Source organism: Oncorhynchus mykiss, chromosome 8 (assembly GCF_013265735.2).
Source record: "Oncorhynchus mykiss isolate Arlee chromosome 8, USDA_OmykA_1.1, whole genome shotgun sequence".
Classification (NCBI taxonomy): domain Eukaryota; kingdom Metazoa; phylum Chordata; class Actinopteri; order Salmoniformes; family Salmonidae; genus Oncorhynchus; species Oncorhynchus mykiss.
Window position 1 is genome coordinate 16,942,271 of NC_048572.1, and position 14,868 is coordinate 16,957,138.

A 14,868-nucleotide genomic window follows, 5' to 3' on the forward strand; every position below is an offset into this window, starting at 1 on the left:
GACACAGAGCTGTACATTTCAATGAAACATGGTGAATCCACAAAATTGCCCTCGCTAGAAGCCTGTGTTTCAGACATAAGGAAGTGGATGGCTGCAAACGTTCTACTTTTAAACTTGGACAAAACAGAGAGGCTTGTTCTAGGTCCCAAGAAACAAAGAGATCTTCTGTTGAATCTGACAATTAATCTTGATGGTTGTACAGTCGTCGGCGTTACTCTAGACCTTGATCTCTCTTTTGACAAACATATCAAGACTGTTTCAAGGACAGCTTTTTTCCATCTACGTAACATTGCAAAAATCAGAAACTTTCTGTCCAAAAATTATGCAGAAAAATTAATCCATGCTTTTGTTACTTCTAGGTTAGATTACTGCAATGCCCTACTTTCCGGCTACCCGCATAAAGCACTAATTAAACTTCAGTTAGTGCTAAATACGGCTGCTAAAATCCTGACTAGAACCAAAAAAGTTGATCATATTACTCCAGTGCTAGCTTCCCTACACTAGCTTCCTGTTAAGGCAAGGGCTGATTTCAAGGTTTTACTGCTAACCTACAAAGCATTACATGGGCTTGCTCCTACCTATCTCTCTGATTTGGTCTTGCCGTACATACCTACACATACGCTATGGTCACAAGACGCAGGCCTCCTAATTGTCCCTAGAATTTCTCAGCAAACAGCTGGAGGCAGGGCTTTCTCCTATAGAGCTCCATTTTTATGGAATGGTCTGCCTACCCATGTGAGAGACACAGACTCGGTCTCAACCTTTAAGTCTTTACTGAAGACTCATCTCTTCAGTAGGTCATATGATTGAGTGTAGTCTGGCCAAGGAGTGTGAAGGTGAACGGAAAGGATCTGGAGCAACGAACCGCCCTTGCTGTCTCTGCCTGGCTGGTTCCCCTCTCTCCACTGGGAGCCTCTGGCTTACTGGTGCTCTTCCATGCCGTCCCTAGGAGGTGTGCATCACTTGACTGGTTTGAGTCACTGACGTGATCTTCCTGTCTGGGTTGGCGCCCCCCCTTGGGTTGTGCCGTGGCAGAGATCTTTGTTGGCTATACTCGGCTTTGTCTCAGGATGGTAAGTTGATGTTTGAAGATATCCCTCTAGTGGTGTGGGGGCTGTGCTTCGGCAAAGTGGGTGGGGTTATATTCTGTCTGTTTGGCCCTGTCCGGGGGTATCATCGGATGGGGCCACAGTGTCTCCTGACCCCTCCTGCCTCAGCTTCCAGTATTTATGCTGCAGTAGTTTATGTGTCGGGGGGCTAGGGTCAGTCTGTTATATCTGGAGTACTTCTCCTGTCTTATCCGGTGTCCTGTGTGAATTTAAGTATGCTCTCTCTAATTCTCTCTTTCTCTCTCTCGGAGGACCTGAGCCCTAGGACCATGCCTCAGGACTACCTGGCATGATGACTCCTTGCTGTCCCCTGTTCACCTGGCCATGCTGCTGCTCCAGTTTCAACTGTTCTGCCTGCGGCTATGGAACCCTGACCTGTTCACCGGATGTGCTACCTGCCCCAGACCGGCTGTTTTCAACTCTCTAGAGACAGCAGGAGCGGTAGAGATACTCTTAATGATTGGCTATGGAAAGCCAACTGACATTTACTCCTGAGGTGCTGACTTTCTGCACCCTCGACAACTACTTTATTATTATTATTTGACCATGAACATTTGAACACCCGGCACAGCCAGAAGAGGAATGGCCACCCCTCATAGCCTGATTCCTCTCTAGGTTTCTTACTAGGTTTTGGCCTTTCTAGGGAGTTTTTTCTAGCCACCGTGCTTCTACACATGCTTTGCTTGTTGTTTGGGGTTTTAGGCTGGGTTTCTGTACAGCACTTTGAGATATCAGTTGATGTAAGAAGGGCTATATAAATAAATGTGATTTGATTCAATGGACAAATAAAAGTCACTTCAATAGACAAATAAAAGTCACTTCAATAGACAAATAAAAAGTGTCACCTCTTCCTCTCACAACGAGCCATCCATAACATACTAATGACTTTTTCAAATACAGTTGGCATAAGGCAAAAGGCTGCACCAAATCAGTATATTGTGGTTTACACTGTGTGCCAAATAATATTTTGACCACAGATGCATCATTTCAAGAGTGGAGAAAGGTACTTTTTGACTGTCGAAAAAACAGGAGTGATATTTAGGTCTGTGTACAGTACTTCCTGTGTGAGTCACGGGGTTAATGTTTGGTGGTGAGTTAGGAAACATTGTGCTGCCAATATATCAACACGACTTCCCTATCACTCCCACCTCGCTCTCAGATCAATGTTTGCAGTGTACTGTGACTAGACGATGTGTCATTGAGCTCAACGCCTACACAAGGGAGAGAGAGAGAGACTGATGTTTTGTGGAAACAGCTCAGAGATCTTCCACCGAGATCCTCTGTGTTTTGCGATGTCTCAGCTCTTAAATTATCCTTTGTTGGGTGTGTAGGGCAAAAAAATGGGCTGTTTTATTGTTCACATACACCGGATAGGTGCAGTTAGTACGGCACCTCTGGAGCAAATGAGAGGTAAGTGCACATCGACAGATTTTCTCACCTTGGGTATTCGAACCAGTGACCTTTCAGTTACTGTCCCAACGCTGTAACCGCTAGGCTACCTGCTGCCTAAAACATTGACTGGCGGTGGAGTACTGAGCCGTATTTAAAAAGGGTGCTGCTCTATTATCAGCTCCCCCTGTCCACACAATCTTATTTATTATGGTCTGAAAAGGCAAAACTGATCCATGATCAGCTCTCCTACTTTGAGACTCTATGATTACAGGCCCTGGTTCAGTTTACATATGGGCATATCCTCTCCTGACCCTATTGACTGACTCAATATGTGTCATATGTGCCAGATGGGAAACTGAACACAGTTAACGGAAAGTTGAACACAGTTAACGTGTAAAATTGTAGCCATTAAAAAGTTACCCCAGAGTAGTGTGGTGTCTGCTATTTGTCACCCCATAACCTCAGTAGCGGGGTGGGAGCGGCCAGGAGACCTTGAGTGACTCAGACTACCTTGAATGACTATCGCCTCTCTCGGTCAGATTAGCCTCCAGTTTAACAACTTCCTTCCTTGTCAGAATTCATTGTTTCCAGTGCTGGGGCTGCAGCTATTTTTAACAGCAGTAGCGCCGGGCGCTTGCTCGGCTATCTCTCCCTGAGTGGGACCCGGCCTGGCTGCCATTTGCTCTTTCAACACACAGAGGGAGAGCCAGAGCCTTCTGTCTCCCTGGAAGCTAGCTGTTTGTTTGTACAGCCAACTCACTGGGGGGAAAGAGGAAAACAGCGCCCCAGGAAGCATGAGGTAGCACTTTTGTTACCAGATAAGGCTGGAGCAGAGCAGGGTGGCATTTGGCTCTACACTGAGGCTCATTATGTAAGTGCTCTTCTATACCTCCACCCATAAGGCCATGTCATAAACCAAACAGTACTGAGAGAAAGAGATTCTCACACACACAGCAGCATCTGTGACCCAGCACAGTCAGCTAGTCTCATTCATAATAGATATTATCAGCAGCAGGCGACAGTAAAGGGGAATGCTTGCAGATATAAGTCCATGTGGGTCAATAGAGATCTGACAGTGGATATTGTGAGCCACTAATCAACAATGGAGTGCAGTGTATATCCATACATTGACTCACACAAGATGACAAAGGGAACTGGACATGTCTGAAGAGTAATTTTTGGGGCTGCTTTGTCCTTCCTCGACAGCTGTATTGCTGTAAATATATTGTCTATAATTTACAGCCAGGGCATTAAGCAGTCCTTCAAACGGCTCATAAATCACTGGGTGTGGGTGCCATGCCTCTAAGGTAATAATTACACATGACTGCTAGGGCCGTTTATCTTGCCGCTCTCTGTTTGTCCACAGAAGAAGACTGGATTCCTCCACAGTCGGAGGCTCAATCCTGCCAAATTGCTCCAACCCCAGTGAAACGGGGACTAGGCTCTGTGAATCTGATCACCATGGCAACACACAATTTTCTCTCTCTCTCTCTCTCTCTCTCTCTCTCTCACGCAGTGTCAGACTCAGAAGCGGACAGTCTTATTCCTTCAGGTAAAGATAAAATAAGTCTGCCTACAACAAAACGAAATGCTACAGATGCAATAATTTCATGCTGAAATTGAAGAGGCATCAGTGGTATTCTGTATGAATAAAAAATGTATATACACTACTGGTCAAACATTTTAGAACACCTAATTATTCAAGGGTTTTTCTTTATTTGTACTATTTTCTACATTGTAGAATAATAGTGAAGACAGCAACACTATGAAATAACACATATGGAATCATGTAGTAACCAAAAAAGTGTTAAACAAATCAAAATATATTTAATATTTTGAGACTCTTCAAATAGCCATCCTTTGCCTTGATGACAGCTTTGCACACTCTTGGCATTCTCTCAACCAGCTTCATGAGGTAGTCACCTGGAATGCATTTCAATTAATAGGTGTGCCTTCTTAAAAGTGAATTAGTGGAATGTATTTCCTTCTTAATGTGTTTGAGCCAATCAGTTGTGTTGTGTCAAGGTATGAGTAGGTGTTCTAAAACTTTTGACCGGTAGTGGATATTACATTTTCTTTTTGATGGAACAAAACAGTTTTCATCCTGAATATAATTATACACTTCACTAGTCTATATTCTATCTATCCTCATTGATCTCAAAGTAAACAACAACAGTCAGTCTGTTCTGCAGTCAGTCTAGAGGATGTCAGTCGTCTGGCCAGGTGGATTAGGGGATGATTAGGGGATTGGCCATCCTTCCTTGTCAGCAGCACGGTCAGTGCTCCAGGCTGCAGTCCTATTATGACACAACACAGAGCAGACCTTCCTCCACCAAAGGACTTAAACAGCTACGTTCTCTTTTATTACACTGCTATTGTCCTATCACTATCACAAACATAGACTTTTGCTCAAACTTATACTATTATGCTCTGTCTGTGTATAACATAACATAGCCTACCTTCACTTTCAACTAGTGTAGGTGTATATCTAATTGTTGATACACTAGAAATGTCACAAACACTATAAGCCATATTTGTGTATACACAACAAAGGCTACCTTCACCTAGGTGTACAGGTAAGTGCCAAAATAAAGGAAACACCAACATAAAGTGTCTTAATAGGGCGTTGGGCCACCAAGAGCCGCCAGAACAGCTTCAATGATCCTTGGCATAGATTATATAAGTGTCTGGAACTCCATTGGAGGGATGCAACACCATTTTGGGTGATAAAATGACACCAGGCTTTATACCTTATGTATTTCCAGCCTGTATCACAACCGTCCGTGATTGGGAGTCCCATAGGGTGGCACACAATTGGCCCAGCGTCGTCCGGGGTTGGCCGGAGTTGCCATCATTGCAAATAAGAATTTGTTCTTAACTGACTTGCCTAGTTAAACAAAGGATAAATAAAAAATAAATGTTAAAATGTTAAAATGTAAAAAATTCTTAATAATGACAGCATAATTTTCAATACCGTAAAAAAAAAATCTAAGTGGATAGATATCAAGATATCAAGCTTCTTGGTTACAGCAGAGACATTCAATCCCCTCCTGGATCAAGATCCCTGTTGCCTAATTGTTTCTTTGTTGTTGAAATAGCGCCCCTTGTGTGCACTCCGGGAATACCGTGCACTCCGGTAAGGTACAGAAACATTATGATGGTATGAAAATGTGGATACCGCCCATTCCTAGGTGGTGGAAACGCTGTCTCATGCGCCTGTCCAGAATCTCCCATAAGTGTTCAATTGGGTTGAGATCTAGTGACTGAGATGCCCATGTCATATGGTTTACATGCTCATCAAACCATTCGGTGGCCACTCATGCCCTATGGATGGGGGCATTGTTATCATATGATGGGCCATGGTAGACAAAATAATGGCCTGCCCATCATTTTTATACATGACCCTAAGCATGATGGGATGTTAATTGCTTAATTACTCAGGAACCACACCTGTGTGGAAGCACCTGCTTTCAATATACTTTGTACACCTCATTTACTCAAGTGTTTCCATTATTTTGGCAGTTACCTGTAAATCTAATTGGTAATGCAGTATAAATGTCATGGCACAGCTAGGTGTCTTGAGAATTAGCATACGCAGACTGTGTGGAATGAATTAGAGATGTCAAGTTTGTGGATGGATAATATGAACTAGTTGGCCTGCGCTGCCCTGACAGCTAGGGAGACAGAGATAAAGCCCCAGGAGAAAGCCTTCAGACCATAGACAGAGTCCTGACCCCTCCGCCATGGACCATCTACATCTCAGTCATATAACCCTACTACACTAGCGCTTCCCCGTCCACAGGATCAACCAATCACAGCCCTCGACACAACCACCACCTCCTCGGGAGTGTGTAAAACATATGAATAATATCAAAGCACATCTTTGCCCCTGTTCTGTTTATGGTGTGCTGTGAATATTTTAGTGAAAATACTCCCGCTTCAATTACATGATGATCTAATCTAATGACTATTAATGCAGACCTGGAGAGCTAGGTCCCCAAAGAATTAGGAATTAGAATACTAGAATGGAGATGAACCTTTTTATGATGGGGATAAAGGTCAGCAATTTTGGTCAGGGAGTTGGTCAACCATGGTTTACCAGTGCTGTTATATTATATTGTGTAAAATAGTGAATCAGAAAAATGTATATGCACTGTATGGTTGTCATTTAATAAGATCTCTATGTAGGTCAGTGTGAGATGATGATGATTAGTCACCAAGCTGAGACTGAGAGTACGAGGCATTGTGTACGTCATGAGAGAAGAGTGTGATAGTGTCAAAGTCACTCACCTCTCGCCCTTGATCGACTCGGCACGACTCGCTGTCACCCTCGGAGAAGGATCCCGACTCGTCACTGGAGTTGGTGCCGTACGATTGCTCGCACTTGATCTTGGGGCGAACCTGGTTGAAGAGGGTGTCCCCCCCCATCACGCCCTGTTCCTGCTGGTCGGCGGCGAGGCGGAGCGCCACGTTGGAGCACGGCGAGGAGGAGAACTCAAACTGGGGCAGGCTGCAGGGTGAGCCGCCGCTCCCATCCTCCGCGTAGGAGTAGGAGGAGCAGGAGCTGGAGGTCCGTGTGCGGGTCTCAGAGGGCGGCGAGCGCGAGCAAACCTTGATTGGCACTGGGCAGCTGGTGTTTGGCAGCGGGCGACAAAGGACCGGCGGGGGCTCGGTGGTGGCGGAGGCGAGGGAGGGGGCACTGCTCGGGGAGTAGGTCTGGGAGCTGGGAAGGGACTGGCTGGCACCAGCCCACAGGCCCATTGACGTGTGCTCCGAGTGCTCCATCTCCAAAGAGCTCCCGCCGGGGTAGGAATGCGTCGGGGAGCCCAGACGGTCACAGGCCCCTGAGGAGGAAAAGATGACACTGCGGCGGTCCAGCTCCACTTCCTGTTTACAGACGCCATCGCAGGAGGTGGACTTCAGCGACGAGAGCCTCAGAGGGAAGCCGTCTACCTCCTTCAGGGATGTAACAGACAGGCCCAGCTCCCCAGCATTGAGAGGCCTGAAGTCTTTTGTTTTGTGATCTTCCAGAGTGGTTCCTTTGTCTTGGGGGCAGACGCTGGTGAGTCTGTTGGCAAATAGCTGCTGCGACACGTTGGGCAGACCCGGCAGGTCTGCTCCTTTTTTGAAGAAGGCGCGGAGGCAGGTGGGGGACTGGCTCCTCTTGGCGGAGGAGGCGGACAATACTGGGACACTGTCCATCTCCATGCCTGTCTCCTTGTCCAGGCCGCCCTGCTCGTCCCCTGACAGGCACAGCGAGATGGCCTCTTCCTCTGCCCGCGGCTCCACTTTGATGTCTGCCACCGGCGACATGCTCTGGCCCCGGACCGCCTCGCCGCTGATGCCACCGCTGGTCTCCTTTAATAATAATGTGCTTGGTAAACCTGAGGTACTGGTGTGTGAGGAGGTGTCGTTATTGTGCTTGTTGCAGGCCCACTGGTATTTCCTGTATTTGGGGCAGCGGGGGAGGTCGGATGCTCCGTGTCTGTCGAAGTCCAGTCGTACGTTGCTGAAGTCACTGGGCACCGCCACGGGTAGCCGGTCCTTGTCCGGGGCACGCCGCAAGGAGGAAAGGGCTTCAGAGCGCCGGCGTGCCTGGGGGGAGGCTGCCTTTGTTGTCGTCTCAGACTGCATGTTCTCGTCCTCGGTCTTGTGGTTGCCCTCGGCCGGCGCCACCTTGTGGCACAGCAGCAGGCCATCCTCCTCACTGCGGAGCTGGGCCTCCAGGAAGCGAAAGCACGAGTCCTCCAGGTTGTGCACGCGCAGGAATTTGCCACAGCGGATGACCTCCTGGATGTTTTCTCTGCTGAGTAACAGCTTAGCAGTGTAGGCAAACTGCAACAATGGGGCGAATCCCCTGGCAGTGACCTGCGAAAAAACAGGGAAATTGGCAGCATTACCATCAGCACTGCCATTGTTCTGAGCCCTTGGAGTGTGGTGAGACAACCCGACAGCTCTAATGACCACAAACAAACACTGTAAAGTACTAAGTTAATCTTTTATCGGGTCAGCACCTAACATTGTAAAAAGCCAGCAAATAAAACCCAGTGGTGCTGGGCTGGTTGGCAGGCGGCAGCTTGGGTGTCCAGCCCGTTTTCATTACACAAACCCTTTTGACATGGTGACATTTCACTGGGCTACCACAGTCTGTCTGCCCTGCGGTGACCTATCACCCTCCCCGGCGGCTCCCACCCACCCCTGTGTTGTGTTGTGTTGATGTACAGGAAGCCTTTGTTGTCATCACAGACTGCATATAGACCATAGGACCATATGGTTTGCAGCTCCTCCTGCTGCTACTGCTGCTGCCTCACTTTCTGTCAGTCCCCTGCAGCCCCTCTTTAAGTGCCTGTGAAGCCAAATAGTTTGAAAGACTGCGGCTTATCATTATTGCAGCCATGTGGCGTAACCTAGGATAAGAGAGAGGGAATCCTTCAATTTAGACTTAATGGAGGATAATTATGGAAACCTGCCTTCTACTACTGTTGTTACTGAAGAGAGAGAGAGAGAGAGAGAGAGAGAGAGAGAGAGAGAAGGAGAGAGAAAGAGAAAGTGAGAGAGAGAGAGAGAGAGAGAGAGAGAGAGCGAGAGAGAGAGAGAGATGCTTGCTCAATGAATACCATCACAAACCACACACAAAGCTCACAATGCAATTACGAGGCTATCCACTTTGAATGGTGGATAGCAATTGTTGTGTGTGTGCCACCGGCACCTTTTCTTTGCCTGAGCGATGTAAAGTTCCCGGTACAAGACTTAACGGGCTCTCAAAGTGTGTTTTTAATGAGCAGGGAGAAAGAGCCCAGTGTTTACTGGTTGTTTCGCTACCCATTTGTGGGAGTAACAACACAAGATGAATTACTCTAGGTCATTAGGTCATTAGATCAGTGGTCATCAACCCATCAATCGCGAGGCATTCCTAGTCGATCACCAAACATTTAGGTAAAAAAAACAACGATGAAGCGTTCCTATTTTTTTATTTGTTTCGTGATGTTGGCGGTAGGTGCACTTGATTCAGCAGCCCTAGTGCAGGGAAGGCAAAGTGTTCCAATTTTGAACCATTTCATGTCTGAAGTTATTACTCTGCTGACCAAGCAGGCCCAGAGAGCAAGTCAGGTGCACCTACAGGCCTACGGCTGGCCAATCAGACAGCTCAGATCACCGTGTCTGCACTGTGCCCTGAAGCCATCAAAATAAGCCTTAAGCACACAGCAAAATTGATGCTGTAAGATTTCAACATTTTTGACTAGAGAGAGACTCAACAAATAGAGCAAAGCGCTGCTGTTTTTATGAGTAAGTTCATGTTGAAGTTGTTATTCAGCGCCGTCAACACGTTGTTCAACACTTTTAGAAGCCATAAAATGCTACAACCAGCACTGCAGCTGTAATGAATGACCATAGCAAAGTGTTTGGAGAAGCTGGCGTTGTTATTATTAGCAGCTTGTCTCTTTTTTATATCGAGGAATATTTCACTTTATCTGGACATTGGATTAACAACCTGAATTGGTGCATGAGGCAGAAATAATCTAGTGCGACTTGAGTTTCGCCATCCGCTGGAGGACTGTGTTCCCTTTTCTCAACGTAGGGAGGAAGAGCGGAGGGATGAGAGGCAACCTCACCGCTGCTACCCCCCCCCCCCCCCCCCAGACTGATGCAGGCCATCAGTCCAGTAAAATAAAATAAAAAGCTAATTATTATGCTCACTCAGCTGTGTCTCAAAACTAATACAACAAATGATCTATTACAAGTGTGATTATATACCTTCATTTTTAAATATAATTATAAATATAATAGCCAATATGCCGTGATAATGCATTGGGTATATAGACTACTACAAACCTCATTGCTACAGATCTGTTTTAATAGGTTAATGTTGCATAGGCTTACGCTTTTTAGGGCCTTAATATGACTTAGAAAGTGATCTTGACTCAGAAAAGATTGGTGACCACTGTTCTAGATGTAATGGTACTCTCTCTCTCTCTCTCTGTGTGAACCGTAGCAGTAGAGGCTGTCGGCAGCTCTGCACTCCCATGCTCGGTGCCAGGCACCCTGCTAGTAAAACAGGATTTTCCCTCCTCAGAAATCTAACTCACAAACCACAAAAATTTGCTTTGTGGATTTTTCCGTTTGGAAAAACAACCGGACAGTGTTTACGAGGAAAAGCAAATATAGGCCTAGAGGGGAAAATGTTAGGTAATATGAATTATTCATAGCAGGAGCGAAATCACTGGGATGTGTGTTGTGTCGATTTTGTTGGAGGGATTATTCTAAATGGGGTTTACATGCACAATCCTATAAGGATAGTATTTTTGTAATTCTATGGTTGCCTGATAACACAACAAATGTATTAATGTTAGGCTACTCCCTAGACTGGACTCTCCGCTACTGATGAACACAGCACCTCTACTATAACGCTGCAGAACCACTCGGCCACATCAGTGTGCGCACACTCACTCACTCACTCACTCACTCACTCACTCACTCACTCACTCACGTATGCACACACACATACTCACTCACACGTATGCACACACTCACTCACACACACACGTATGCTCACACACACACACACACACACACACACACACACACACACACACACACACACACACACACACACACACACACACACACACACACACACACACACATACACACACACACACACACACACACACACACACACACACACACAGAGCCCCAAACCAAAAGTGAGGCAGGGCCAGGTTACTACTAAGTGCCACCCACTGGTCTCGTTTATCCACTATCCACCCCTCCCTTTCTTTTACCCATACACAACCAGGTAAAGAGGAAAGTGGTCTGGGCTTAAATGAGGCTGGTCAGCTGGGCCAGCACCATCCAGGGCTGCTGATAAACAGACTTCCCAGAGCTGCTGCTGGGCTGCTGGGGGAAAAGTGCTGAGCGTTCCCTGGATCTATTTCCAGCTTGTAAATCTGTAATTTACTATTTATATTTTGACAACTTTTACTATTACTTCACTACATTCCTGAAGAAAATAATGTACTTTTTACTCCATACATTTTTCCTGACACCCAAAAGTACTCGTTACATTTTTAATGCTTAGCAGAACAGGAAAATTGTCCAATTCACACACGTATCAAGAGAACATACCTGGCCATCCCTAGTGCCTCTGATCTGGTGCACTCACTAAACACAAATGCTTAGTTAGTAAATTATGTCTGAGTGTTGGAGTGTGCCTCTGGCTATCCGTAAAAAAAAAACATTTAAAAAAAATGTTTAAAAAATTCTTAACATAAGGAATTTGAATAGATTTTTACTTTTGATACTTAAGTATATTTAAAACTTTTACAAAAGTAGTATTTTACTGGGTGACTTTCCCTTTTAATTGAGTCATTTTCTATGAAAGTATCTTTACTTTTACTCAAGTATGACGATTGGGTAGGTTTTCCACCAATGCCCTCGACCATATGTGATTACACCACTGTTACAACCAGCACAGTCGCATAATGAAGGCAAACGTGAGGGATCCGGAGAAAGACAGCAAAAGAAAGAGAGAGAGCGAGAGAGAGAGAAAGACAGAGAAAGACAGAGATAGAGAGAGAGAAGGTGTGAGGAAAAAAAGGGCAAGAGGGAAAGATGGTTGCACTTGCAACCTAAAAAGCCACACTTGAAAGGGAGAACAAAAGGCGAAGGTGGTGGATATAAAGCACATTTCCTGGTCATTACTGGATAGTTGTTGACATACTGTATGAAGCGTTTCAGAACATTAGCAACACTTATTGTAGGAGTTAACACAAAGGGACAATTTAATCAAGGTAATAGAACTGGGGCATTTTATGCTAATATGGGCTTGTGGACCGGGTGTGTCAGGCCTGCTATGTTTCTATGGACCGGTGACGAGGCGGTACCATTACAGAGCAGGACATTATAGCAAGAGTGCATCACAGAATCCTGTTTTAAGGAAGTCTGCCCAATATCCTTCCATAAACAGACAGTGTGGAATACTATTACCCCCCTTCTTTCTCCCTCTATTGCTATCTCTCTCTCTCTCTCTCTCTGACATCCCCCTCTGTCTTCCTCCAGTCTCTCTCTCCCTCACTGAGCTCTCTCTCTGAGGCCTCCCTCTGTCCGCTCCACTCTGTAGTAGAGACGGCTAATTCATGCAAATGTACTTCAGCGAATTCCTGAATGTCACGTATCCTAATGAGGACATTGCATAGCATGACAATGGAGTGCTTCCCCGGGCGGCACGCTGCCAAGCCAGAAGAGAGATAGTCCATCTCCTCTGGAGAGACTACAAGCTAGACATTTTAATATCAGATCTGCTGAGTAACCTGACATTAACCTCTGTATTGAAAGGCACATGACGAGGAGCCTCGATGTTGATGAGTCACAGCACAGCGCTAATGGATGGAGGCACTGTATGGAGGGTTGGCTGCCATCGTCATTTATCCTCGTAGGAGAGAAAAGAGAGGTGGAAGAGGAAGCACAGGGACAATGACTCACTGCAGTACAGCCAAGCGTTCAACTTAAAGCCATTAAACGCAATTATGACAATAAATAAACGAGTGAAAATGTTTTTTCCACAGTAAGACACCAGTAAACACTGGGACACATGAGACGTTTTCTGCGAATAAACCTCCCCTGACGGTGTGGAGCAAACCTCCCCTGACGGTGTGGAGTAAACCTCCCCTGACAGTGTGGAGTAAACCTCCCCTGACGGTGTGGAGTAAACCTCCCCTGACGGTGTGGAGCAAACCTCCCCTGACGGTGTGGAGTAAACCTCCCCTGACGGTGTGGAGTAAACCTCCCCTGACGGTGTGGAGTAAACCTCCCCTGACGGTGTGGAGTAAACCTCCCCTAACGGTGTGGAGTAAACCTCCCCTGACGGTGTGGAGTAAACCTCCCCTGACGGTGTGGAGTAAACCTCCCCTAACGGTGTGGAGTAAACCTCCCCTGACGGTGTGGAGTAAACCTCCCCTGACGGTGTGGAGTAAACCTCCCCTGACGGTGTGGAGTAAACCTCCCCTGACGGTGTGGAGTAAACCTCCCCTGACGGTGTGGAGTAAACCTCCCCTAACGGTGTGGAGTAAACCTCCCCTAACGGTGTGGTGTAAACCTCCCCTGGCGGTGTGGAGTAAACCTCCCCTAACGGTGTGGAGTAAACCTCCCCTGACGGTGTGGAGTAAACCTCCCCTAACGGTGTGGAGCAAACCTCCCCTGGCGGTGTGGAGTAAACCTCCCCTAACGGTGTGGAGTAAACCTCCCCTGACGGTGTGGAGTAAACCTCCCCTGACGGTGTGGAGTAAACCTCCCCTGACGGTGTGGAGTAAACCTCCCCTAACGGTGTGGAGTAAACCTCCCCTAACGGTGTGGTGTAAACCTCCCCTGGCGGTGTGGAGTAAACCTCCCCTAACGGTGTGGAGTAAACCTCCCCTGACGGTGTGGAGTAAACCTCCCCTAACGGTGTGGAGCAAACCTCCCCTGGCGGTGTGGAGTAAACCTCCCCTAACGGTGTGGAGTAAACCTCCCCTAACGGTGTGGAGTAAACCTCCCCTGACGGTGTGGAGTAAACCTCCCCTGACGGTGTGGAGTAAACCTCCCCTGGCGGTGTGGAGTAAACCTCCCCTGACGGTGTGGAGGAAACCTCCCCTGACGGTGTGGAGTAAACCTCCCCTAACGGTGTGGAGTAAACCTCCCCTGGCGGTGTGGAGTAAACCTCCCCTAACGGTGTGGAGTAAACCTCCCCTGACGGTGTGGAGTAAACCTCCCCTGACGGTGTGGAGTAAACCTCCCCTGGCGGTGTGGAGTAAACCTCCCCTAACGGTGTGGAGTAAACCTCCCCTGGCGGTGTGGAGTAAACCTCCCCTGACGGTGTGGAGTAAACCTCCCCTAACGGTGTGGAGTAAACCTCCCCTAACGGTGTGGAGTAAACCTCCCCTGGCGGTGTGGAGTAAACCTCCCCTGGCGGTGTGGAGTAAACCTCCCCTGACGGTGTGGAGTAAACCTCCCCTAACGGTGTGGAGTAAACCTCCCCTGACGGTGTGGAGTAAACCTCCTCTAACGGTGTGGAGTAAACCTCCCCTGACGGTGTGGAGTAAACCTCCTCTAACGGTGTGGAGTAAACCTCCCCTGACGGTGTGGAGTAAACCTCCTCTAACGGTGTGGAGTAAACCTCCCCTGACGGTGTGGAGTAAACCTCCCCTGACGGTGTGGAGTAAACCTCCCCTGACGGTGTGGAGTACATGACGAGACACTGGGGAGGACATGACCCTGCCACTTTACTACGAGGATGCTCAGCTCTGACTTTACACGCTGTCCCTGTCTTTATTCTTGAGGATGCTGTATGGTATCCTGCTGTGTTTCTATACAAACTGGCAGAACATTACTG

The 14,868-nt window shown here is 47.2% G+C and overlaps 1 protein-coding gene across 1 annotated transcript in view; it reads right to left on the minus strand.

Moving 5' to 3' along the window:
- Window positions 1-14,868, minus strand: part of LOC110529508 (transcription regulator protein BACH2) — a 112,040-nt gene that overhangs the window by 16,374 nt on the left and 80,798 nt on the right. The window contains exon 3 of the mRNA XM_021611751.2: window positions 6,792-8,369. Within this exon, the coding sequence (XP_021467426.1) occupies window positions 6,792-8,369 (1,578 nt within the window). The remainder of the gene's footprint in view (window positions 1-6,791; window positions 8,370-14,868) is intronic.